Source organism: Platichthys flesus, chromosome 11 (genome assembly GCF_949316205.1).
Source record: "Platichthys flesus chromosome 11, fPlaFle2.1, whole genome shotgun sequence".
Lineage (NCBI taxonomy): Eukaryota > Metazoa > Chordata > Actinopteri > Pleuronectiformes > Pleuronectidae > Platichthys > Platichthys flesus.
In genome coordinates this window covers 22,991,656-23,017,451 of record NC_084955.1, presented here as the reverse complement: position 1 = coordinate 23,017,451, position 25,796 = coordinate 22,991,656, and the positions used below count along the sequence as shown (strand labels likewise).

At 43.5% G+C, this 25,796-nt stretch overlaps 3 protein-coding genes across 3 annotated transcripts; 1 reads left to right on the top strand and 2 right to left on the bottom strand.

Annotated features, from left to right (window-relative positions):
- Window positions 1-1,461: 1,461 nt before the first annotated feature.
- On the bottom strand, window positions 1,462-8,538 carry tap1 (transporter 1, ATP-binding cassette, sub-family B (MDR/TAP)). The gene is made up of 13 exons (XM_062399512.1): window positions 8,368-8,538; window positions 6,658-6,987; window positions 6,043-6,271; window positions 5,750-5,864; window positions 5,240-5,370; window positions 4,940-5,145; window positions 4,543-4,740; window positions 4,298-4,426; window positions 4,003-4,197; window positions 3,733-3,906; window positions 3,200-3,359; window positions 2,415-2,551; window positions 1,462-2,322 (listed from the first exon to the last, which is right to left on the bottom strand). The coding sequence occupies exons 2-13, from the start codon at window positions 6,976-6,978 to the stop codon at window positions 2,089-2,091; spliced, it is 2,229 nt and encodes a 742-aa protein (XP_062255496.1). The 5' UTR covers window positions 6,979-6,987; window positions 8,368-8,538; the 3' UTR covers window positions 1,462-2,088.
- Window positions 8,539-10,727: 2,189 nt separating this feature from the next.
- Window positions 10,728-18,522, top strand: notchl (notch receptor, like). Its single transcript, XM_062399725.1, has 11 exons — window positions 10,728-11,189; window positions 12,237-12,381; window positions 12,822-13,154; window positions 13,554-13,774; window positions 14,179-14,506; window positions 15,194-15,369; window positions 15,516-15,577; window positions 15,764-15,887; window positions 16,851-16,948; window positions 17,050-17,381; window positions 17,469-18,522. The coding sequence occupies exons 1-11, from the start codon at window positions 11,138-11,140 to the stop codon at window positions 17,977-17,979; spliced, it is 2,382 nt and encodes a 793-aa protein (XP_062255709.1). The 5' UTR covers window positions 10,728-11,137; the 3' UTR covers window positions 17,980-18,522.
- Window positions 18,523-19,913: 1,391 nt separating this feature from the next.
- Window positions 19,914-21,045, bottom strand: LOC133965289 (transcription factor HES-2-like). The gene is made up of 3 exons (XM_062399765.1): window positions 20,966-21,045; window positions 20,731-20,817; window positions 19,914-20,629 (listed from the first exon to the last, which is right to left on the bottom strand). Exons 1-3 carry the CDS (start codon window positions 21,008-21,010, stop codon window positions 20,114-20,116), a joined length of 648 nt encoding a protein of 215 aa, XP_062255749.1. The 5' UTR covers window positions 21,011-21,045; the 3' UTR covers window positions 19,914-20,113.
- Between the last annotated feature and the right edge of the window lie 4,751 nt (window positions 21,046-25,796).

Genomic DNA, 25,796 nt, shown 5'->3' with positions numbered 1-25,796 from the left:
CGGTGCTGTGACGTACTTCTTGTGGCAATGGGCCGGCTCTGCTCTCCGATTGGCAGCAAGGAGACGTCCGTCAGCTGGAGCTCCAAGCCCCGCCCCCCTGCTCAGTACATGTTGTCCTCGATCAGCTGTTGAGTGAAAACAATGGAGGCCGCGTCGCACTGCGCTTCACCGCGCGGATTTCTACGTGTTTTAGCTTCTTAAATGCGGGTTTGTCTTTTCAGGCGAGTGTCCGTGGGTCTGCGGGGAAGCGGGTTGTGATGCTCCCGTGTTTTGTGCCTCATATTGCGGATCACTTGCAGGGAACGGCCCCTGATCTGTTTTAATGTGTAACTATTTCCATCTGGATTTTGTGTAGTGATAATTCCAGGGCTGTTATCAAACCGCAGAATTTATCAAATAATTATAAAGTTGCATGCAAGAGTAGAGACACTACAAATTGGAAAAGCATTAACAACGCAGACGTAGAGACACTACACAAGGCAGTGTTGTTTTTTATCAAATGATCACGGGGGCTCTCAAAATGATCTTTATCAATAGGCTCAAAGGGGTTGATTTCATTCAAAATCTATTAATTGTTGGGCGAATAAAATGTTAAATTATTCCCTAAATATTAAAATAGAATTAAAATTTTTACAGTATTGTAATATTTGCTCTACCCCAATCACTATTTCTAACATTCTCATTCATTCATTCATTCTACTCAGTAATAAATTTATAATATAGATTTGAGGTGTTAACTTTTTTCTTTTTTTGTCAGAAAGTGGTGAACATTTTATTAAATAAATGGGCGTGGTAAAATGGATCAATTGCGCCTCGCGAGCCCCCCTGAACGCGTTCATATTGACCGAGCGTCACAAAAGTCGATTCACAGGTGGGACAGAATAGACTGAACGGCCTCTTCATGCTTTCCATTGCAAACCCGTTCGTTCATGGACTGGTGGATTTAAACAGCAAAGTCATCGAGAGGTTTGCTCAAGCAAAGAACCGCCGCGCCAACTTCCTTTTTAAGTGATCGGCATTGGTGAGTCAAAACTTCTAACCCTAACCCATTATATTTTATTACTTTAGTTTTATATATCTTTGTTTAGCTTTTGTATTCTATTTTTGATTTGTTTGCTTCTGTGGTTTTTCGAATTGTTGTGCACATAACAAATAAAGTCTTAAAATCTTGTATTTGCCTTTTTATTTGTCTTACTTTCAAGTGAGCTTTTTCTGTCCAACGCAGACGCCAACAGTGAAAACCCCAAAATAATGAGTTTACTACCAAAGGAATCTGGATAAACAATGTGGTCTGTTCAGGACAGCTTGAATTGGAATCTTCTCAACTCAAAAAGCTGCAAAACATATGTAATCTTACATATGTAACAAAAATACCAAAAATTATTTGCCATAAAATGAAACACTTCAATCACAGATCAATAGTTTTTTCCTTATGAAACTGAAACACAACACATGGTCGACAACGTTCAAATTATTTATTGTCATAACTAAAGGGAGGCAAACAAAGTACTAACTTTAATTTACTTACAAGATTAATACAGGGAAAAGTTGGATAAAACATTTGACAAATATAAAAAAAAAAATACATATATATACAGCCAAAACGTTTAGGAAAACTAATTTGTAAATAGTGCAATATGAAACATCATAAACAACTCTAGAGTGCATTAAGATCATAAATTATGAAAGTAGATAAAGCAGATCAACCCTCAGCTCCTTCTGTCATGCACCTTTGGCTAAGAAAAGGCAAGGCACAATATTTACTACCACAGGCTGGAGTGTTAAAGGGCGGAAAGTTGAATGGAAAAATGCAGCTGTTGATTCTCATTCAAAACCAACCTCATTTATATCATGGAATCATATAATTAAGTGTAAAATTATAGATCTATAACACTATCTAAGTTGGTTCTTCCTCTTCTTCAAAGGTGCAAGGAGGTACAAGGAGGCACAAATCTCTACCAATACAATAAGCGTTGTTTAACAATAAACTTAAAGTGTAGCTGGAGGTTCAACAGCTTCACGTCCAGACTTTCAACCAGCAACCCCTCTGCAGCTTGACTTCTCTGGCTCCTTGGGGACCCAGAGGTATCATGACTGTGCATTGTTCCTCTCCACCTCTTTGCGCTGAAAGCCCATATTGTACTTTCTCACCATGTCAGCATAGAGGCCGCCTTTCTCCAGCAGCTCACCATGGCTGCCCTCCTCCTGTATCACCCCCTCACTGAGGACCACTATATGATTGGCCTTCTCTACTACATTCATCTGGTTGGAAATCAGCAGCACGGTGCAGCGGTTGGTTTGGTTCAACAAAGCTTGGTAGACCTGTTAAGTACAAACATGACTTGCTGTTATATGAAGAGAAAAAGAGACAAATCAGGAGCAAAAACAACGTGTGAAACACAATCATTTCCTACCTGGTGTTCATTCTCTACATCCAAGTCACTGGTGGCGTTGTCCAGTATCAGAATTTTGGGACGTCTGATTAAAGCTCTGGCAATGGAGATGCGCTGCTTCTGGCCTCCAGCTACCTGCCCCCCCTTCTCTCCGGCATCTATCCAACAGAACGACAAACTGTGTTCATGTACTTACTTGGGGAACAGTGTATATTGAATTCTGAAAGATCACAAGAACCACAGTGCTTTTGGTTTCAAGTGCACTTAATTAAATGCATTAGTTCCTCCACTGCTGTCAGCAGGGTTTCTGCAGGTCTCATAGTTTCTATAAGGCTTTTTAATACCACATAGAATACAACTGAATGACAAGCAGTGACAATAGTGCCCAGAATTCGATATTTTCCTGTACTTCTTCCTGTACTACTATAATATTTAATAGTATGTGTGAAGCAACCTGTGTCCAGGTAGGTGTCAGAAAACTGATAGATAGACTAACCCAGAATTTATTAATTCAATTTGTCCCTTTTTCCTTTACCTTCGAACAAAACCCAGCATCTCAACCACCCGCTTCTCTTGTTGAGGGTTAAGGACAAACAACCTTGTTAAGCCCAGAGAGACAAATTGTGATTTGTGAATATGGGCTATTTGATTGCTTGATTGAGACACTCTGGTCCGACAGCTTGACGGAAACACTTCCTCATCATTACAGGCATATGTTATATTTTCTGTGCAAGCATCTAAGAATTTAAATGAACATGAAAAATCATTCCAATTTCATCCAGAAAGTAGAAAGTCCCGCCCTGAACCTGTGTCATATTGATTTGGCAGCCCCATGATGAAGTCGTGGGCGCTCGCCAGCTTGGCAGCGCGGTGCATCTCCTCATCAGAGGCGTCCTCGTAGCCGTACTTGATGTTCTCCCGCACCGAGCGACCAAACAGCACACAATCCTGGCTCACCACGGCAATCTATGAACACAGAGGATGAGGAGGGAACAGTTAATGGCTGTTTGGTCATCGCAGCTGAAGCTAAGATATGTTAACAGAGTAGAAGGATCCGATGAATTGTAATCCACCTTCTCAATTCCATCTTCTTTCCTTATTTACAGCTCTGAGCGACTGAAATTTCCTTTTAAAATATCAATGTTTGCAATATGATGACGTATTAAAAAGTGTTGCATGTTTTTGTTTTTTTCCTGGTAATGTAGGAATATTTACACAAATTTACTCTATTTAGAAAATTGATCTCCACTTTGTAAAGAATGACAACTACTCACAGGCTTAAATCGACTCATCTAACTAAACTCTCTTCAGAAACCAGCTGAACTTGCTGCTGACCCACCTTGTCGTGTAGATACTGGTCTTTGTAGCTCTGCAGGGGTTTTCCATCCAGCTGGATCTCCCCTGCTTGGGGCTGATAAAACCTCTCGAGCAGTTTGACACAGGTGGTCTTCCCTGATCTGTTGAGCCCGACAAGGGCAGTGGTTTGACCTGGTTTTAGCTCCAGCGACACATCCTATTGGAAGAGGGGATTATGTTTAATTGAAGGAGAAAATCTGTTAAATTGTTAATACAATTAATGCACAGGAGATAAACATAATTACACACGCACCTTCAGCACAATTTTCTTTTCATCGGCTGTGACAGGGTAAGAAAATCTGACATTCTTGAATTGAATGTGTCCCTGAAGAGTTTCGGGGGCCAAGGTGCCGTCTGGGGGTATCTGAGGTTTCCGATCCAAATACTCAAAGATCTTTTGAGAGCCACCGATTGCCTTCCTCACATCCGGGTAAGCACGCATGACGCCCTGGAAGAGAAGTGAAGGTCAAGCAAAACTGGTCACTTGCGGATATGAATGTGGACTACTCTGCACAAAATGATTAGCTCCCTCTTGGCATGCGGCTCACCTCAACAGCAGAGGCAAACTGGAGCTCGTAAAGGATGAAGGACACCAGGTCCCCACTGCTGACAGTCCCTCTGGTCACAAGAGTCCCTCCGTAGTACAGAATAAACACCTTCAGGGCCAATGTGGTGATCTGGGAGAACATAAAAGACAAGTATTCCACTGTGGACGGCATGCATTTCAAGATCTTAAGAGTCTCAATGGCAAGTTGCAGGCAGCAACCCCACTGAGTTATTTCATTCGACTCACGCTGTTGGACCAGGTAGAGGCCGCATAGCCAACAGCTTCCTTTTTGTTCAGGCTGTAAGTGTCCTCCAGCTGCCGTCTGTACCTCTCTGTCTCGCCGTCCTCGTTGGCAAAACTCCTCACTGTCTTCATGTTGGAGAAGGTCTCTGTGGCCACCTGGTTGGCCTTAGCCAGTGACTCCTGAACTTTTACAGCAATACTCTGAGACAGATTAAAAAATGAATTAATAATGTGTTTTAAGAAATGAAATCCTCTTTTGTGATGATAATTGTATCTACACTGCATTCTGGGGACTGGTATTTATGTGTGTATGAAATTAACTTCAATTTTATGGGGAGTGTCGGGCCTTGGTGGGAGGAATTCACTCTACATACAATATATAGCGTAGATTTATGTTCACCTGGTAGAATTGTCCGATGAGTTTTGGTATGACCCAGATGATTGGCAGTCCCATGCAAGTGAACAAGGTCATTTTCCAGGACTGGCTCACCATGAAGAACAAGAGGAAGAGAAAACGTGCTGTGTACCACATCACAAGACTGAGCTCCTCGCTCAGCGCCTCGCTCAATTTATTGGCGTCTGTGGTGATGCGGGAAACCAGTTCACCTGAGAGGAAAGTTGGGTTGTTAGTTTTATTCACAATGGTCGATTGTGCGACGGGCTTTCATTTAAAGATAACTTTGTGTGGTCAGTCGTTTACCAGTCTTATGGGCATCAAAGAAAGTTATATCCTGTTTCAGCACGGCCTGGAAGACAACTTCCTGCACCGAGGTGTGGATGTTGCTCATGGTGACATTGTAGATGAGGTCACCTACAAACTCCAGGACAGCGCTGGAACATACGACAGGAGACACATTACAGCGTAAAGTACACAACACATATATATATATAGAATATATAGAAATACAGCAAATTAGATTCCCCTTCTAAGACATGAGTTGGCAGATTTTTTACATGTTACACACAAAGCTCGACAATTTTAGGTAGTAAATCTAAAAATACTGTACATGATTATATGAAAATGCCTTATATTATATTATATGATAATGCATTTTTTTATATGAAATAAATCAGAAGTCAGTAACATATATTTAAATAAACATAATTATTATACTTCACCTAAATGTCTACCTGAATAAAAAGAGACAGAGACCTAAACTTTACAAATTCTGGTATTTTATAAAGATATAAGGCTTAAACATGACATTACCTGGCGAAGGTCATTAGAGTCATGAAGATGATCGCCTCTGTGAATGCATCAGGTGATTCTTCATTAGAGATCCAGTCAGCCATGCGGCCGCTGTACTGAGGGATAGCCATCTCACCTGAGGTCAGAAGATTGTTATTCATTTCTTCAGTCATGAGATCAGAACCGATCAGAGCTCGTCGATAACACGGTCATTGATCATTTGGTCCCACGGCCTGTTTTAATATCATAGTACCAAACTATGTCGAAAATAAACGACACATCTTTTATCTAAATCAAACTGTTGTGTCACTTACCGTAAGAAGAAACAAACACGAGTGACAGAACCACAACGAAGCGCCACTTATATGGCTTCAGGTATCCCATCAGTCTGTTCAGGAGGGTGATGGTTTCCTGTTCAGGCTTCTCAGAGGGCGTCCTCGTGAACAGAGATGAGATGTATCGGCCTGAGGAGAGCAGAAGAGAAGACGCGTATTGGCTCCAGTAGAGCCAGGCCACCGCTGTCACAACATAACCCTGTAGCACCTGCAGAAAGAAATCACAGGTTTAATACTCGATATGAAAACACAACCCCTCTCTTTCTGCGCCTCCCAAAAAGGAAGGATAAAGAGGAAATGCATTAAAGTTATAAACAGTCTTCTTGGTTCCAAAGTTTATCTTGTATCATCCACAGAGTGGTTAATATCGTGCTTCTTATCTTATCGGGCCAAATTTCACACTGGTTTTGTTTTGTTTTCAGTCTTGTTCCTGCTCAAGACTCAAGCTGTGATTGGCTCCAAAGCTGTTTCACAAACAGTCGTTGTCAGGAAATCTCTGAAGCAAATAGCATTTACAATATTCTGTAAACTGCCAAATTGAAACACAATAAATGATCTTATGCAGAGTTTTAACAAGCCAACAAATCCACCCACCCTTTCCCATGAGTGCCACCCCCACAGTTCCTCCATGGTGGACAGCCCGAGCACCCACAGAAGAGTTGTGTATATTGGAAAGTGGAGGCAGAGGACCCCTAAGCTCTGGAGCCCCCCGAAGCTGCTCATCCACTGGGCTCCAGGGTGGGCGAAGGTGAGGGAGATGAGGAGGAAGGCCCGGATCAGCCCGGCCCCCCACAGGGTGAGGAGTGGGTGGGAGATGAAGAGAGGCGAGAGCTGGGCCAGGCTGATGGCGTGCAGTGCACACACGTCCAAGCCCACCAAGAGCAGGGGGAAGAAGTAACTCATCTTCTGCATCATGCCCAGGTCCTGCAAATATTACCAACACAACTCTTTTAATTACATTACATGAACACAGGCTGAACTATGTCAAAAAGGGTTAGGGTTTGATCTACAGGGCCACAAAAAAGTTAAAAACAGAGGTGCAGTACACACACACACACACACACACACACACACACAGACACACACACAATACAGGGTCCATTAAAGTGCATAAGGAGATAAAGATGACTTTTTAAATGACTGCACAGGATCAGCAAACCTGACCAAAACAGTCTATAAATACGTTTTAAATAGTATAATAAATATTGAATAAATGTGCTGCTACATGTTGATGTGTACTCAGAGATTTCACTTTCCAATTTGCACATTTGTAAGGACATGAACAAAACTTCACACTTTGCAGTTTAATCCACTTGACTGACAAAGGTACTTTCTGTTTGCTGCTGCTCGGTTACTTTCATTTTCTCCTGCACTGCTGATTTCTGTGAAACGGCTGCAGCGCGCACACACACGGACACACACACGCACACACACATGTATACACACGCACACACATAAACATCTTATTCCTTAAGAGGGTTAATTCAAATTAAGTGTTTCCTCTTATAGAAAAGGTCCCACGGAGACAACCAGAATACACTCACACACACACACACACACACAACACGCACACGCACACATACTTCTTATTCCTTATTAAGGGTTAATTCAAATTAAGTGTTTCCTCTTGTAGAAAATGTCCCACGGAGACAACCAGAATATACTCACTCACACACACAGACAGACACACACACAGACAGACACACACACACACACACACACACACACACACACACACACACAAACACACATCTTATTAAGGGTTAATTCAAATTAAGTGTTTCCTTTTATAGAAAAGGATCCACGGAGACAACCAGGATACACACACACATACACACATACATGCACTCACACACACACACACAAACACACACACACACACACACTTCTTATTCCTTATTAAGGGTTAATTCAAATTAAGTGTTTCCTCTTGTAGAAAATGTCCCACGGAGACAACCAAAATACACTCACTCACACACACAGACAGACACACACACACACACACACACACACACACACACACACACACAAACACACACAAACACACACAAACACACACAAACACACAAACACACATGTTATTAAGGGTTAATTCAAATTAAGTGTTTCCTTTTATAGAAAAGGATCCACGGAGACAACCAGGATACACACACACATACACACATACATGCACTCACACACACACACGGACACACTAACTGTATATTACTTCCTGAAGTCACACTTTATGCTACTTCACAGTCCATGTAGCATTGTTAGCTAGCGAACTAAACCTTCAGCACAACGACATAAGATGAAACTTACCTTCTCGAGCTCGTGAAGTCAGTCGCGTGTTTCTCGCCTGATATTATTTAAAATAAAACACTGAGGATATTATTCGGAGCAAATATAAACCTGGTAGTTCCACGAGCAGCTGCCTGCTCGGTAGAGGCAGAGGAGTGAGTGTGTGTGTCTGTCTGTATGTGTGTGTGTGCGTGTTTGTGTGAGTCGGGAGTGAAACCGAAAGTTAACCGTTTTTACTCCCTCTCCTCGACGGGAAGTCCCTTCGATGTCTGACAACGTGGAGGACGAGGAACCACCAGGAGCTTGTTATTGATTATTGTTCTTCAGTTTAATCTGTTACTGCTTTAATAAAACTATGTAATTAAACCACCACGCTGTTGTGTGTAGTTCTGTTACTCCGGTCAGTTCATGTGTTTGGCGTGCACCTCCAAGCGCTCCGACAGTGACATCGTGTGGCCAGAAGCTGCAACTGCCGGAGCGTTACAGGCCCTGTTCTCATGTTCAGACATTTTGACTTAATAATAATAATAATAATAATAATAATAATAATAATAACAATAATAACAATAATAATAATAATAGGTTCCATTCAAGGCTCCCATTAATTGTATTTACACCTGTGCTTTTCATGTACTTTCGCATGTTTTAATATAAAATTAAATGTCCTTACTCCCCTTGTCTGTTCATTTAACAACAAATCTACCCTCATCTTTGTAAATAGTGGATTTCTATTTAACACTAGTTTATATTCATTGATTTTGTCAAAGACTGTCTTTATAATATATATATTTATGTCTTTGTGTTCTTATTTTTGTGTCAGATCTGGATAAACCAGGTCAGGCTGCTAAAAACTCTGCTGTCTGGTCTCTAATTACACAACCACCACCTCCGGAGTACAGTAAACACACATCTCTGTGTACGGTAACTTCATTACTTCATTATAGACCCAGCAACCAGCCACTACTCCCATAAACTGAAATATAGTTTAACTACTCAGCTAATTTAATGAGCTGATCCTGTAGAGAAAGTGAATCGGAAAACGTTTTGACATTTAGCTCATTTTGCATGGAAAAAAAACATTTCTCAAATGGAAGTAATGTTTTTTTCCTGTCTCTTGCTTTTATTTTGTTATAAACTGCAGCAAACAAGTCAATTACTACTTAGTATGTCACCTCCTCTCAAGCTACAGCTGCATGTGGCCATTGCTCGGAGGTCTGATCTGACCTTGAGTTGCATTAAGACACTAAAGTGTGAGACTGAGACGTCCAACAGATACTTTGAACTCCCTGATAGCTTCCTTCCTTCTCCTCTGCTTTCATGTGAGAAGAATGGGATGAACAAGTCTAAATTTGTTCTCACTATTTTAAGAAGTCTCCATAAATCACAAATGTTTCCTTTTACGTATATTTTAGAAACTTCTATCTGATGTGTATGATAGGTGTCTTAATCAATTAAAAATTACAAATTTGGAGGTGGTTTTACTTAATATATTTTATTAGCTTTACTTTACTTATCTTTCATTTCTGATACTTTATAATTACAGTCGTCTACATTTCAGATACAAAGTTCCAGTTTACTCCGCAATATTAATGTGACACCTATACTTTCTTCTACGGAAAATGTTATATATTCAGTAATACTGTTGGGGTCAACCCGGTGTTGACCAATTCCACAATTTAGTTAATAAGTTAAATTGCAGTTCTACCACAGCAATGCTCCAAACGAGTTGATCAATAAATCAGCTGTTCTTATATAATCTAATAAATTCTTAAAAATAAATCACAGAGCGTAAATGCCACAATATAAATATTATTTATATAAATTTTCATCTGTCAGAACAGACAGGAAACAGATTATTGATTGGCCAATATATTTTTTTATTGGATACTGTATTGATTTTATTCCTTTTTAGCAATTGATTAAATTATCAATCAGCTAACATTATATCAGCTGATTCAATCCATTTTCAGCGCTGCTCAAATGTAAATGAAACCCAGGTCTCCAGAACCGGAGGACATAGCCAGAAAGAAGTCCAGAGCTGCCGAGCCCCTAACGTGGAAGCAAAGCCGACAGCAGCTGCTCAGAGTGGAGGGGGAACATTACATCAGCAATTGAATTACAACACAAATGAAAGGTGGAAGCCAGATGTTTGAAAAGAACAACACAACCAGGTGCTCACGTTTTTATTAAGTCTCTTCTGTCCTTGAAAAATAAATTTTTTATTCTGCGACTTGAATAAGCACAAATCGCAGAAGAACTTTTCTGAGGCAGAACGTTCACAGTCAAACTTTTTCAGACTCAGCAGCTGGATAAGACAGATGTGTGCGTACGTGGGTCTGCAATTGTTTGAAAAGGTCAAATTCAAATGATGCTGTCCGCTCACACACTGAATGCTACAAAAAAAAATCACTCGTCCAACACACACAAACACACGCACACAGGGTCGTCTCCCTCCTATTCTTCTCCACACAGTGGCAGGAAGTTGTCCAGATATCCGCAGGGCCTCTGAGAAAAAGGGGGAAAAAGAGAGCGAGTGAAGCGAGAGGGCTGGGTGGTGTCAGAAGGTGTCGGAGGCGGTGGTGATGGAATTGGGCGACTTCAGACCAGAGTTAACTGTTCATTGTGAGCAGAGGGGTTCCTGGCTTCACGGATTCCCAGCAGCGTGAAGCTCTGTGAGTCAGAGCCGAGCTGCTGCAGGTCACAGACACAGGTTTCACCGAACATCTGGACGAGTCAGGAGAAGAAGAAGAAGCAGAAGAAGAAGAGGAGGCCCACATCTGGCGGCCTGGAGATGTTGGCTCGGAGGTTGTTTCTTCTGCTGGGACTGAGCTGGACGTGTGGAGGTGAGTCAGTCACTTTATTCTCAACAGATGCATCCTTTTGTTTTACTTATTTTTATCCAGATTCAAAGGAGTTGAATCTAGCGACATGTTTGCTCCCCAAACTGTGTTGAATTCATTTTTACTGTTTTTAAGGACTTTTAAGGAACCTCCAACTCATGTAGTTTGTATTTTAATTTCATAATATTATACAGAATAATGGATTCCTTAAAACTTTTTTTCAGTTGAAGTGTTAATATCTTGATTTACTTGATATTTCTTAAATTATTATGTATTCATGTCATAATTATATTTGTATGTATTCCTGTATTAATTTTAATATAAATTCATATATTTTTTTATTCATCCTGCACCAGAAGGTCTCTCTTTGCTGATCTGAAGTATTAAACATTCAACTTTTAAACTTATTTCAACTCTATTGTCCGAATCATTTTTGTCTGCTCTGAATTCGTGGTCCCGCTCACACCTGCCAACCCCATTGTCCGACTCCATCACATTCCCCGCCGCCGTGGTGAGGACCTTCGACCTTTATCAAGTCCCCGGCCCACACTCCATTTCCTGTTGCTATTCGTTTCTCCTGGTAACTTCCTGTTTATGTCAGCCCCGTTTCCTGTTCCCTTTAACGGCCCGTATCAGGACCCACCTTTCGTGGCTTGACCTGCATTGTTATGAGTAGCTGCTAACGCTGAGAAACAATGAGGGGTTTGAACGAGGGGCCGAGCTGCTGCTGCGATAAAACACTTATTGAAAACAGTTTGCATGTTCGGTTTAATTACTGTGCAAGAGGGGGCATGAAAATAAGCCGAAATAATGGATATGTTGCTTTGTTTGCTAAGTGAGTAATAATGAGACTGTGCAATATTATATAGAGAAACCTAACAGTGCAAACAGTCAGCAAGCATTTGGCAACAGGAAGAAACAGACCCAGACTCAGGGTGGACGTCATCTGCCCGAACACGTCTCGGCTGAACCGCATTTTACAACATTTTGAACTTCAACAACTTCTTAAAAGTACCACACTTCTATATGTTTCTGTGTTTGTGTCTGCAGCTGTGTCTGAGGATCCATGGGGTCGGTGTCCAGTCGTCAGAAAGTGTAAGGACAAGTTCGGAGACGGGTCATGTGACAGAGACTGTATGGAGCCCGAGTGTCTGAGAGACGGCCTCGACTGCATGAAGGACAGGGGCCACTGCAAGTAAAACGCCTTTGTTTTCATCCACATAGTTGTTGTTTTGCTTATCAGGGTCAGTTACGTTTTCCTTTTGAATTGTCATAATTCTTATTTGTATTAATTCTTTATTCCTTTAGATTAAAGGATGTTTTTGTTGGTGGTTAAAAACCAAACAAGAGCTACTGTCATCATATTCATTATTAAGTATTTAGTGTAAAGTAGCAAGTGTAAAAATAAGTCACAACTTATTTGTACACTTGCTACTTTACACTAAATACTTGTGTATAATAAACATGGATTCCCTGGTACCTGCAGCATGTCATTTTATAATCTGAATGCTAGGTAAATGCTAAATGCTCGTTTTCACATGCTGGGGTAAAGAAAGATTGTAAACAGACATTAAGTTACTGTCTAATATTTATATTTCTTTATTTCCTCTCATCCATCCAAATCGTGGCTCCCAGTCCGGACCACATCAAGTACTGCCGCGATCACTACGCCGACTCCCACTGCGGCCAGGGATGCAACAGCGCCCCCTGCGGATGGGACGGCAGCGACTGCTTCACCCATCAGAGCCCGCTGTGGGCCAAAGGAACGCTGGTGCTTCACACCAACATCCCACTGGAACGCGGCACCTTCTCCAACAGCTCCCTGCTCTGGGCGCTGAGTGTCCTCCTCCAGTCCCCGCTCAAACTGAGAGGCGCCACCCAGCTCGCCACCAACACCAACCTGTTTGACATTGACGCTCAGCAGCTGATCGAGCTGCTTGCTCAGGCAACTCCCGCCGACTCGAACGGGTGCGTGTTTTGATTTAAATGTTACAGCCATTATGATTAGATGCAGATTTGAATTCCATTTGGGAGCAAAGATCATCATGTTCATAAGTAGTTTTAAATCCATGCACAGTAACACTGAAATAAGGTAAAGTCTAAACAAAAGTAGGCCAAACACAGAACCTTGGGGAACTCCAGCAAGCCAGTCGGAATAGCAGGGCCTCTGATATAAATAAATGTATATCAAACTTATTATCAAATTATATTTTGCAGATTTTTCTCTAGGAGGATAATAACAAGTGTCAAAATAAATGTTGAAATAATTTGTTCCAGATTTGTGGAAAGTTACAGATTAAATCAAACGTTCTTCATAAATCTGGCTTCAAAACTGACGTGGTTTCCACCTCCTGTCTCCCCCACCAGCTCCCTCCTCTTCCTCCAAGTGGACAACAGGCCGTGCACCCGTCTGCCCCTCACCTGTTTCCCCGTCGCCACCGAGGCCGCCAGTTTCCTACGCGCCGTCATGTTGCTGAAGCCCAGCTCGTTCCCCGCCCTCCCGGAGCTGAAGGCCGTCGTCAGTGTCAGAGGCGTCCGAGAGGAAATAGGAAGCAGGGAGGTGGAACTGGTGAAGGAGGAAGTCAAAGGTAGGCTAACGTGTCCTGTGTCCCCCCCCCCCCTCCCCCCCACACACAGAGACACACACACACAGGTTTGTGTCATCCAAACAAAACATTGTAAAACACTCCATTTCCAGTGTGTAGACGTGTTTGGTCATGACTCCAGCTCCTGTGTCCTCATACATATCTTTATTGTGAGATGATGCCATTTGTTGTAACAGGCTGTAACGTGTCATCAGAGAGAAGTCAGGTTTAACTCCAAGAATTAGTTGAATCTCTCGCAAGTTTAGGATTTTTGTGAGCTGCAACCCAATACAACTATTTGACTCACTGTTCAAAACTTTACTTTTTATCAGATGTGGGTTTTTTTAACCAAAATTCATCATTATCATTATCGACTTTATTAAAATTGCCAAATCCTTCTTTCAAAGAGCGGAAACCTGTGTGGCTGTGGGTCGTGGTTGCCATCGCGGTGGCCTTGCTGCTGGCGCTGCCCGTGGCGGTGTTCTTGGTGGTGAGGAGGGTGAGGCAGCGGCGGGTGGAGAGGGAGGTCACCAACAGGGTGAGACACCGGTCGACCGTCACCGACAACGAGCAGGGCAAAGCCAAGGCCTGGACGCCGCACGCAGCCCAGATAGAACCACGGGTCAGGTCCAGCAGAGACAAAGACAAGATCAGCCTACGGAAGAAGAAGAAAGCCAAGGAAGCGGAGAAGAAGAGGAGGAGGGAGCCACTGGGCGAGGACGCCATTCGAATGCGGTGAGAGGAGATGACACCAGAGGATGTTTTGTCTGCGGCAGGAATGATGTCATCTGGACGAATGTTGTTTATTCTAAAACAACAGAGTTCATCCTGTACGACTTTTTGTCCTGGGACATTTCACAAAGTTTTACAACAGCAGCCTATTAGTAGCTGCAGAAGAGAAAACTTTCATAAACTTATTAATGTAACAATTTTAACCTGGAACGATAAGCAAAGGTAAAACTCTCTGCCCACTGTCCATGACAGTTATTCTTCCTTTTATGGGGAACATTTGTGCTTCAGTGATTAATTGTAATTAATTGATTAGATGAAAATTCAGCCTAACAAATTGTGATAATTAACTTATCAAGGACACACATTAGAGTCTCAGTTTGATTGGAGCAGGACGTTGTGTTGCTACTAGCCCTCCTTCCCCTCTCCCTCCCTCTATTCATTTCCTGTCTCTCTAAACAATGGCAAAAAAAAAGGGCCCCCTGATTATGCTGACTTTCCCAAAAACTTCAACGCACTGCATCTTTAGATTGTACAAAAACAAACCTTCGTGTTTGGGCGCGCTGGCTGCAGAGCTCGTTGGTGACGCACGGGTCAAATTTAAAAGAACAGGAAATTACCACGGGGGGGGGGGGGGGGGCGCTGGATGCTTCTTAATACGCAGCTTCAAAAACACCTTGCTTTTGTTTCCAGGCCTCTCAAACGGGACCAGGACATAGGAAGCGACACAGACTTTACCCAGAGTTCAATGGAAGACATCAACGCGAGATGCTCCAGGCGACAGGAGGACACGTCCATCTGCGACCACAGGACCCCGGACCAGAAACAGTATCGAGCTGGACCCTCCCAGTCCCGCAGACCCATACAACGTAGGCTTTTCAGTGATTCAGACGAAACCAAAGATTCATTACTGTTACAATTCACATGATTGCATGCTCTTTACACGCATGTTTGCATATGTAGTATTTGTTAAACTCCTTAACATCCTTCAAGCATGATTATTGTGCTCTCGCAGCTCCACCTAGAGGATGGGAGAGGAACGCCATGCCGCCCCCTCTGCTCAGTCCTCCTCAACAGGTCTGTTCATGTGCTTATTTCATTTTATGTCGTTATTTCAGTATTAAAGTCTCTTTGGTTTCATATTGTTTGTGTTATTATTGTGCAACTTTAGAAGTTATTTGTCTGTTTAGTGTTAAAAGTGTTATATATGTGTGTATGTACTCTATGAGGTGTATGTTTATCACGGTGCTGGGGTGTTTGCAGTCGGCAGAGTGGTGTGGCCCGGATGGGTCTGTGGTTCTGATCCGAGCCGTGCGTAGCGGACTGGACCGGGTGGTTCTGGAGCTGCTGCGAGCAGGAGTTCCAGTCAACAACACAGACCACACTGGTAATGTTACTCATATTACTACAAACCTGAAAGTCTGACTAAACCACAAAGCCAGTTTTCCCTGGGAACAATAAGAATTCAAGGAACCATCGATAATGCTATTTATATTATAGCTAACAATAATAGTTTTGTATGGAAATGTAGTTTCAATCCTTACCTGTGCAGTTCAACCATTTTTTTCAACCACGAATTAGTTGAAGAAAAAGATGATCAAAGGTATTTTTCTTATGAACAAAACTGATCGACAAACTTAAAATCCGAAGTTTTGTAGTGATGATGCTTAAAGGGTTAGGGTTAAAGGAAAAAGTTAAGGGATCACTAAAGTCACTCATGTGGGAATGGAGCCATGTTTCATTTCAATCCACCCAAGAATCTACATTTCAATCCTTCGAGCCATATTTGTATCTCATGCATGAACAGGTGAACTTGGAGAAAGAGAACATGCACAGCCCATTTTTTTCCTGACACTTGTACACTGAGGAGTTGAGTAACTGCTGTGACTTACCCCCGTCTCTCTCACGCCCTCCTTTTGTGTCCCCCCTCTCCCGTCCTGTCCTCTCTCCCCTCCATCCATTTTCCATCTCTTCCCTCTCCCTCCTCCTCCTCCAGCTCCCTTGCTGCCTTCCTCTGACTCAGAGCCAAGTTAATGTGCTGTAGAGCTCCAACTCTGGTCGATGGACATATTAGCTTTTTGGTTCATCCTCTTTCCTCTTGCTTTTGACGTCTCTCAAACCTCTGTCCTTCTCTCTTCTCATACGTTTTCTGTATTTATTTATTTTTTCCCGTCCCTGTTGACTCTCCAGCTGAAGCAGTTCATCTCCTCACCAGCCCCCCCCCCACACACTCCCTTCATTCTCCCTCTCTCCACCATCTGGGCTCGACTCTGTTGTGTAATGGTTGTTCATTGGCTGACTTACTCCCTCCCTTCTTCCCCCTCGCCTCCACTCACACTGTGTCTCTCAGGGAGGTCGGCCCTGCACTGGGCATGCTCAGTAAACCACCTCTCCCTAACGAGAACCCTCATTCGCTACGGGGCCGCTGTGGACCTGCAAGACAACAAGGTAAGCTCCTGAAAGTGTCTTCATGCCAAAACACGTGGAGTGGGTTGAATATCCTTCAATCACCTTGGTTCTATGTTATAATTCATGATTGTGTCCATTAGGGCGAGACCCCGCTCTTCCTCTCCGCCCTCCACGGTTGTTACGACACTGCCAGACTCCTCCTCCTTCACGGCGCCAACCTCGAGCTGCACGATCGAAGGGGCCGGCGGGCGATCGACGTGGCCCGAGAGGGGATGCGTCACCAGGTCCTGGAACTCCTGCTGGCTCACCAGATTCAGAGAGGGCCCGTCACCGTAGACTCAGCCAACGACATGATGTGGGATGAGCGTGGTCTGATGTACTCGCCGTGGGTCGGATCCCAAGGCCTGCCGGGAAGAAGCGCCTCCTTCTCCGGGATGGTAGCTCATCGAGATATGTCCCCGCCACCACAAAAGTAAGGCTTCAGAAATGTGCTCGCTGATACCACAGTTCATATTTCTTCTTAAGGACCCAGTCTAATTTCACTCTCTTGTCTTGCCAGTGATTGGTCAGTGAACAGAGTGCAGTACCCCTCCCCTCAGAACTGGCGGCCTCAGCTCAACCAATCAGCGACAGCGTTGGTACCTCCGAGAATCATGGGCCGCTCCCCTCGGCCAATCAGCACCTTGCAGGAGGTGACCTCAGAAGACGAGGATCGCGACAGGCATCACGACGTCCCCAGAGCTGCGACGCCTCACTTCCTGTCCCCTCAACCCGCACCCCGGCAGCGCTCCTTTTCCTGCACCCAGCATGCATTGCAGCGTCGCTCCAGTGCCCCACAGCCAGAGCCAAACTATATCATCGTGACAGACAGAACAGCCAATGAGAGCATAGAAAGAGCGGCAGTTTTGCTTCCCACAGAAGCTGCCGCCCAATCAGAACGCCAGCCCGTCGTAAACAGCGAGAATCCCAGTAGATCAGAACATGCAGTGGTGGGTTCATCGAATCCAGAGCAGAAATCCAGAGGTGAGAGGTCGAGCCACACGGCCGACTCCACCCATACGGCCTTGTAGAGGTGATGATGACTCACAGTGGTTTGAATAAAGCTACGTCCACAGGGTTTTTTATTTGTTTGTCTCAAACCAAATCAGTAGCTCAACAGCTGGAAGGAGTCCGGCCTCCACTTGTTATTGATTCATCTACTGGGTTTCACCTGGTAGATTTTCTTATCCTGTCAAATGAAAACAGACAGGAAACACCACCCCGTCACCTTCGCTCAGCCGTTTATAAATTATTATTATCATCACCTCCATTATAGAAGTTATGTTTCCATGACCATTTGTCTGTCCGTCTGTGTGACTGTCGCAAAAACTACGAAAACACAATTTACATCAGACATTTTTTACTCCAGAGGAGAATATTGTCAAATGTAAAATGTCTGTGACAACATGTCCGACACAACAGCCCGTCAGTCTGAAGCTTCACTCCAGTGTATTCACATTGTGTTAATGTGTAACAGGTTGTATTCTGATTATTGCAGAAATATTTAAAGTGCTCATGTGTTGCACAAAGACGTCAGAATTCTGTTGATGCAATAAAATGACTTTTCATTCGCAGATTTTTTTATTTTATTTGCAGGCTCATTGACACTCTGTGCCATGAGCGTTCACCACAGCCACTGTCCCACTATGACAGTAAGTATATGTTCACGGCCTTGTCAAAATGAAATACTCTATTCTTGTTATATATTTTATTATTATATATTTTATTCACATTTCATACAAATTCAGATGCTACCTCCAGAGTTTAAATTTAAAGTCTCTGTGTTTGACACTAAACGCTCATTTTAGAAACTTTGAAGATTTGAATAGTAGAAATATGTACTTTAATCAATAAATATATATATATACTGAATAGCTTCTTACTCTATATGACAACTTTCACGCCAGAGGATTCATTGAGCTGTAAATCACAGTCATTGATCGCAGCTTCATGCAGAGCTTTGATCCACGGTGGCTCGTGCCTGAAACCCCCCTCGCACGTGCCACTGTAGATCAAAGTGTTCCGCTGGATTTACAGTTTAACGCCCTTGAAACAAATGTTCGTCTCCGATCGCACTCATTTCATTTGGACCCTTTAGCTTAAAAACAACTCGGGTAAATATAAATAATTTTCAGCTTTTCCACATAGGATTGATGATTAATAATAAATTAATACATTTCCTGAACCAAATCTGTCTTAAAGATGATTACAGTCTGTGTGGAGGGGTGAGGGGGAAGTGGGGGACGTGGGGTGGAGGGGTGGGTCTCCAGCCCTTTCTCGTGGGAAAAGGGGAAATGGCGCAGCATTTACAACTTTATTACGTGTTAAAGCTGATACACCAGTGAGGACGGTGACACAGGGAACAGATACTCCCGCCGTTCCCACGCGCGTTCACATGAGATTGAGGTGCGAATGAGACTGAAGAGATCTGTGGCACGAAGACCAGAGCGCTTCCCACAGTTTTACGCACGTTGCCAAAAAGGCCACATTCTTCCACCAGGAAACAGCGACGTTGTTCATTACAGCGGTTGTTTATTCTCAGGCTAATCTCATTTAAATGGACTGAGCATTATTTACTCGATATCGATGTTTATGCAAGAAAAGTTGTCATTACGCACGGGCATGACACCTTTTACGCACGGATTAAACTCTAGTTCAAATTTCTTGATGCCTCCGGCCTTTGACGACCAGCCACGTATAAATATGTGTTGAGTTTGACCACCTGAATGTATCTTATAGTTTTTCCTCAGTAGCGAAATGGAAATTATAAACTGTGTGAAATGTCCCCGCATGGTGCCGCTCATCCTCACGTGTGGAATCACGAGTCCACACCTCGCGCTTCTCGAGACACGTGCCAAAGATCAAAGAACACATATGCAAACCTGGTGATTTTTCATTTTTGTTTATTTAACAGTGACAAATAAATTAAAATTAAGGTGCGAAGATATTTCATACATTAGACAGGTATTACGAGTTGGTCTGCACAGGCAGTAAATAGCAGCACTTGATGAAGGTCATAATAATCAATTTACAATATTTACAGATTCATCAGAAGTTACAGCGAGCAGCAGGCCCGTGGGAGATACATTGCACTGGACATGTCTTTGTAGAAAGACGAATGGAGAACACGCGTTCATCAGCATGTTAGAGTCATTGCAGTAGAGTTCAGGGCCACGGCCTCCACAGAGCCTGGCTGGCCGGGTGGCTTTGAGACGGGCTCTGCTTGGTGGCTCTACTCGCCCCTTTGTGGGCCTGTGGGGGGCTTGAGGGAGACCGATGTGATTCCACTCGGGTCTGAGCTACATTTAAAGCAGGTTTGCACAGATTGGACCTGTTTATGAGCATCCGGAGAGTAGAGACGGACGACTTCCTGAGGAGCAGAGGGCTGGTGGAGCTGGTGGGGGACCGGACCTCGGGGTTGCTTTGGACGCATGTGGGTTCAGGGTCCGAACGGGCGAATTGGGCAGAGAAGGAAGCGTCCAGCGAAGCTCCGGGCCACAGGCCTTTCCCCTTAGGCCCCAGGAACTGAGCTGCTCGCTGCAGACAGGAGGAGACGCCGTCTTGGTAGGAGTGTCTCTGAGCTCCACCACATCCCAACCTGTCTCCTCTGGCGGTGCTCTGGAGGAAGAGGACCGTGCGCTCCAATATCTCAGCTTTCTCCACTCTGCGTTGAGTCTCCTCCTGAAGGACACAAACAATCAGTCAATACACATTTCTCACAGTTTCCAGTAAAATAACGCGTCTTATCTTCTAGGATGGACCAGTTGAAATAAGGCTTTTACCTGTTTCTGAAGCAGCAGAGACTTCAGGATTTCCATGCTTCGGTTCATTCTCTCTCTCCTGCGTCTCTCGACCTGAGGCTTGAGACTCTGCGGGAAACAGGAAGGAGATAACATTAATTAAACGAGTCTGCGAAGTGAAGTTGTCGTTCGATCCACACGCACAGATGTGTATCTCAAGTGAGACAATAAGATAAAGTATAAAAAAGTAACATGAAGAAATAAATCATACAAGTACCTTCTTGTCGGCCCTCGTCTCCTCTGGTTGTTGATGCAGTTTCATGATTCTAGTCCAGGAGCTTTCCAGCGGTTCACAGCAGCTGATTTGACAGAAGAGTCGAATGAAGCTCTGAGGTCCAGGCGAGGGTCTTTATCCACTAGGTGGGCGTGAGCCTGGAGGGCTCCTCCCACCAGCCTGGTCACACACTTCACTTCACTTCAACCCCCCCCCCCCCCCCCCCCCGTCAATAAACTTAATTTTACTGCTGTGAAAGTCTGTAAAACCTTGACTGTTGCATGAGACCCAGTTTCCTGTTGATATCCTGCTTGTCCTGTAGTTTGCTGTTGTCTTCAGCTGGTCAGAGATCCACTAGTGAGAAATATGAAAAATTAGCCAAATCATAATGTTAATGCTGATAACCATTTGCAGTGAAATCAATAATGTAAAACATGACAATTTCATATATTTCCTTCCTTAAAATGTTTTGCCTTAAATGTCTATGTCAACACTTATTTGGCAGAGACCTGAAGGTGAATGAAACTTGGATCACGCGCAATTAGGACCCTTCTCTGATCCGGAGCCACGCGCAGCTGTCCTGCCGGCACGCGCCCGCAAGAGGTGTCGTCGGCTCGCGTGACACTTTTTCACATGTGCGAGAGACAACAGAGCACATCCGCCAGAACAGCGGGACGCTCAGACAAATGACTGTGGGAGACTCGCGCCATTATTATGGACGTCGAGAAGTGTGTCGGGGTGTCAGCTGGTGGCCTCGGGTCAATTGTGATGTAAACAGGGATTCTGGAGCAGACGAAAACAAACATTTGTTGAATAAGATCTAGTTTATTGATTCACTATAAACTGGGGCAGTGCAGTTAGAATGTACAAGAAGGAAAATGTTGTGATGTGCGTAAAATCATTAATTCCATGCTAAACTTTGTAAAGTGTTTTCTGTTCGGTTGTGAATTTAAAACGCAAGCACGTAGAAACCAACTGTGGAATTCAGTTGATTGATAATTTAATTAAACAGTGTTTCTTCATAGGGAAAGTATCTGCAAAAATCCACTGAATATCCCCAATATGTGCCGTGCGTAAAAAAAACTTTACGCGCGTCTGTGACATTGTGATATTTAAGCCAAATGGCTGTGTGGCATCGTTTCGAGAGGATAGCGGGTGGGATCCCAACATCCACCTCTGCTCCACACACTCTTTGTTACGATGTATCGATTCTAACAGGTAATAAAGTGTGAAGGGAGCTCGCTGCCCGATTTTCCCATGGGAGAGAGCTGAAGGAACAACTCACACGCTTCCCTTCACAGCTGAATTGGGTGCAAATATCTGCCTCTCACCCCTTAAACGAAATTTAATTAATTTGAGCTGTTGTCAGATTCTCCACCGACTGGTATCTTGGTCTAGCTAATTTCAAGCAGCCTAACAAAACATTAATTATTTATGTTAAGGTGCATCATGGTGCGCGTAAAATCTATCCTTTTCGGTGCTACAGTGTCTAATTATATTATTAAAACACAAATAAGACCCATGTTCGACTCTTGTCACTGCTTGTGAGAGATACTGTGCATGTCTGAAGTGTGCCTGTGGGAACCCGAGAGCCACCTCTCGCCCAAACACTTCATTTGTAAACGAAGTATCGGTTTTAACAGGTAATAAAAGTGAGGACGAAGCCTCCTGCTCCACGTCCCGGTGATGGGAAGGAGCCGGAGAACCGTGTCCCACCGTCACACGTTATCCAACGTTTGTCGCTGCGTCTCGTGGCAAATGTGCAGCCGCTAAAATATCCATGTATTTATTGCCAATCCTTTTGGAAACGCGTGAACATTCTCTGTTGTTCTTTTCACTAACCTGCCATCGCCGCTCCGCACACAAACACTGGGCTGAAAAACACAAGTTGAGGGTTGCAGGGGGAAAAACTAACGTGGGATGATATATTTATATACTCCTGAGTAAACGTAATGATGATTACAATGTAGGTACAACCTGTTGCATATGGGCACATTTTTGTAAAAGTACAAAAGTATTATCAGCTTATCAGCTTTTCACAACATTGCATATATTACACCATCCTCAGTTTCACAAGAGAAATCAGACGATGAGATAATCAAAGTGGGAAGAAAGAAGAATTTGTTTATCATTCTGTATTTAATTTAATGAATGATTGTCCCTTTGTGTCCAAGCACATGATATCTGGACCATGACAGAGGTGCTCACAAGCCAAATGGTTGGGAACTTGGTTTAATCTTAATAGTGTGTTGTTTTATAACCTTGTCATGTTTGCATATGAATCTTAAAAGCTTATATTATATTGGAAACACCATTCTTTGCGCTCTTGTTTCATGATCACCATTTACTTTTGGAGTTTATATTTCTCTTCAGAAAGGCCAGGTAACTGCTGCTGTCTTTTCACACGTCTCCTCTCACGAGGCGAGCGTCTCTCTGCCTCATGAGACTTTTACACCCTGTTCAATTCAAAGCCATTGATCTCCTCCAGACACGCGCTGCAGCTCCAGCAGCACGCGACCACTTCACACCTCGACGCGCGCCGGCTTCACAAAAGCTTAACGAGAGAGCGACCAAAAAAAAAAACACTCCGATACGGTTATTTAATCAAATTTACAACAAGTCGTCGTCTTAATAGACTGAGTTTAATGAGACAGTGGGTTAAGAAGCACGTCTGTACCCTGCTGGTGCTGAATGGAGAGATCCTCTGGCACAATAACGATTGATTCAATAAAGACTTTGCACAAATATCTCAGAGAAGACAAAACTAAAAATATCAGCAAACAACCACAAGTGAAAGGAACATTCTACGTGGATCTGCTGGATGGATAAACACGAAGCGTAAAACCAACGTCTTCCTCGTGCCTGTGCTTTGGCAGCGTGATTTTAAACCAACACACAGAGCGATGGGGTCGTAAAGCTGAAAGTTTTCTTGCGAAACGTTAACATGAAACCGTGAAATTGAGGGTTGTATAGACAAAATCTCAAGGAGCTCAACACACGACCCCTTCTGTGCGTAAGAGAAGCAAGCGACGCGTAAAGTTTGGTGCGTAATTTGCATTCGTGTAACAAGGGTGTGCCATGTGTCTTTCACCCCCCCCCCCCCCCAGCCACACACACGCGCTTCTTTTCATTATGTACTAATTCTCACAGATAATAAAAGTGCAAATGGAGTTCCGCTGTCCTGTTCCCATGAGAACGATCCAGAGAACCGTCTCCCAGGCTTCGGCACTGACACCACTGAGCACAATTAAAATAAAGAGCTGTTGTTTCTCTAATGTCTCCCACGATGTAGATTTACGCAGAAGTGTAATTTCAGCCAAACTCGGTCAGTAAATAAGTTTGACCGCAACATGTATTCACCATGTCGCTCTGTTGCGGTTCATTTGTTGTGTGCCAGCAATGTTTTTTCCTCCTGGCATCGACTGTGGTTGTCCACACGTTACCTTCGAGTTTGATTCTTGACTTATTTTTTTTCTCACACAGCCACGATGCGTCCGGACATGAAGATAATCGATCAATAACGTACAGGTAATCTTTACTTTCTTTATTTGTTTGTTTGAACCAAAGGGACACAGTCAAAACCTTCCCAGCATGCAACACTCCCTGGCTGCCTATGTTAAATTGTTTTCATTTGGGTAGTGCCATCCAGTGGATAAACTTTATACAGCAACAGAAAACATTAAAAACAATACTATGTGGGTTAAAAAAATGCGTAAATGGCTGTTACAGGCTCTCTGGACAAATGTGTATAATAATCTTATCGTAGCCATAATAAAATGTGTGAAATAAACTAGAGTGTCAGGAAACGAGAGCTCTGCAGACGACACGAAGCACCAGGAGCTTCAAAGGGCCACCGGAGGTGTGAAGACACGTTTTGTTTCCGGGGATCTGACGCCTGACGCGCGTGAAGGAGAAACGCCCTTTGTTTAGCAGCTGGAGGGCGAAGTGTCTGAGAGAATGAATACTAATCCCAATGAAAACAGAGGCTTGAGCTGCTTCGATGTCAGGTGATTCATATAAAGGAAGAAAAAAGCAGGCAACTCCCTTTTTAGAAAAGCACAAGATACATCACATATGAATACATATGAGAACTTGCAGATAGTAACAGAAAATGGGTTCATTTATAAGAAACTAAAGCTTATCATGTAGGTGGGGCCTCTTAAAGTGCAGAGAGGTAAACAGGAACTGAGCACAGGGTGAAATTCAGGGTTAAAACTATTTAATATTCAACATTTGTAGAGTTGAATCTTTCACACATGCTGCTCTGGGCTATATTATATATTTTTGTTTTATTCCAAAAGGCTTCCAAGCTGATGGAATCATGTGTGAACAGGCCTATCCTCTGATGTCTTTGATGCCAGAAGCTGCTACTGCAACTCCTTCACCCCCCGGCCAGACTTCACACCTGCAGGGATGTCGCTCCGCAGGAGGCCGAGCCCCACGCCTCAGGCCAAACTAAAAAGAGCTGTCAGAGGCAGCCGGCACTCTCATGTTGTAAAGAACCAGACACCAAGCAGTTCAATTTTGAAGAAATGTTTTTATTATATAAAAAACAGAATACCGAATAAATTAATGTGCAAAATAGACAAGATAAATATTTAAAGAGAATAGACGTCGTGTGGGACTCGGAGCCCCGGATGTCTCTCATGTCAGCAGACGGGTGAATGTGAGCGTCCTCCCAGCATCGAACCCCGAGGTGACAGACCTGGAAATGTGATAGATACACTCAGTCATTATCCACGTCTTCAATCAGGATTACAGGTGAAGCAGGTGTGTTTTTTGTGTGTGCAGAATACGATGGAGGAGGCTTGTGTTCTGTTTTACTCACCTCTCA

Coding starts and splice junctions, on each gene's coding strand:
- tap1 (XM_062399512.1), bottom strand. CDS start 6,978: ATGATGCAGAAGATGAGTTACTTCTTCCCCCTGCTCTTGGTGGGCTTG. Junction 4,198..4,297: donor AGTTTGCCTCTGCTGTTGAG/GTGAGCCGCATG, acceptor CTTCTCTTCCAG/GGCGTCATGCGTGCTTACCC. Junction 3,907..4,002: donor AAAAGAAAATTGTGCTGAAG/GTGCGTGTGTAA, acceptor CTCTTCCAATAG/GATGTGTCGCTGGAGCTAAA.
- notchl (XM_062399725.1), top strand. CDS start 11,138: ATGTTGGCTCGGAGGTTGTTTCTTCTGCTGGGACTGAGCTGGACGTGT. Junction 15,370..15,515: donor GTCCCGCAGACCCATACAAC/GTAGGCTTTTCA, acceptor GTGCTCTCGCAG/CTCCACCTAGAGGATGGGAG. Junction 15,578..15,763: donor TGCTCAGTCCTCCTCAACAG/GTCTGTTCATGT, acceptor GGGTGTTTGCAG/TCGGCAGAGTGGTGTGGCCC.
- LOC133965289 (XM_062399765.1), bottom strand. CDS start 21,010: ATGAAACTGCATCAACAACCAGAGGAGACGAGGGCCGACAAGAAG. Junction 20,818..20,965: donor AGACGAGGGCCGACAAGAAG/GTACTTGTATGA, acceptor TGTTTCCCGCAG/AGTCTCAAGCCTCAGGTCGA. Junction 20,630..20,730: donor CTCTGCTGCTTCAGAAACAG/GTAAAAGCCTTA, acceptor TGTGTCCTTCAG/GAGGAGACTCAACGCAGAGT.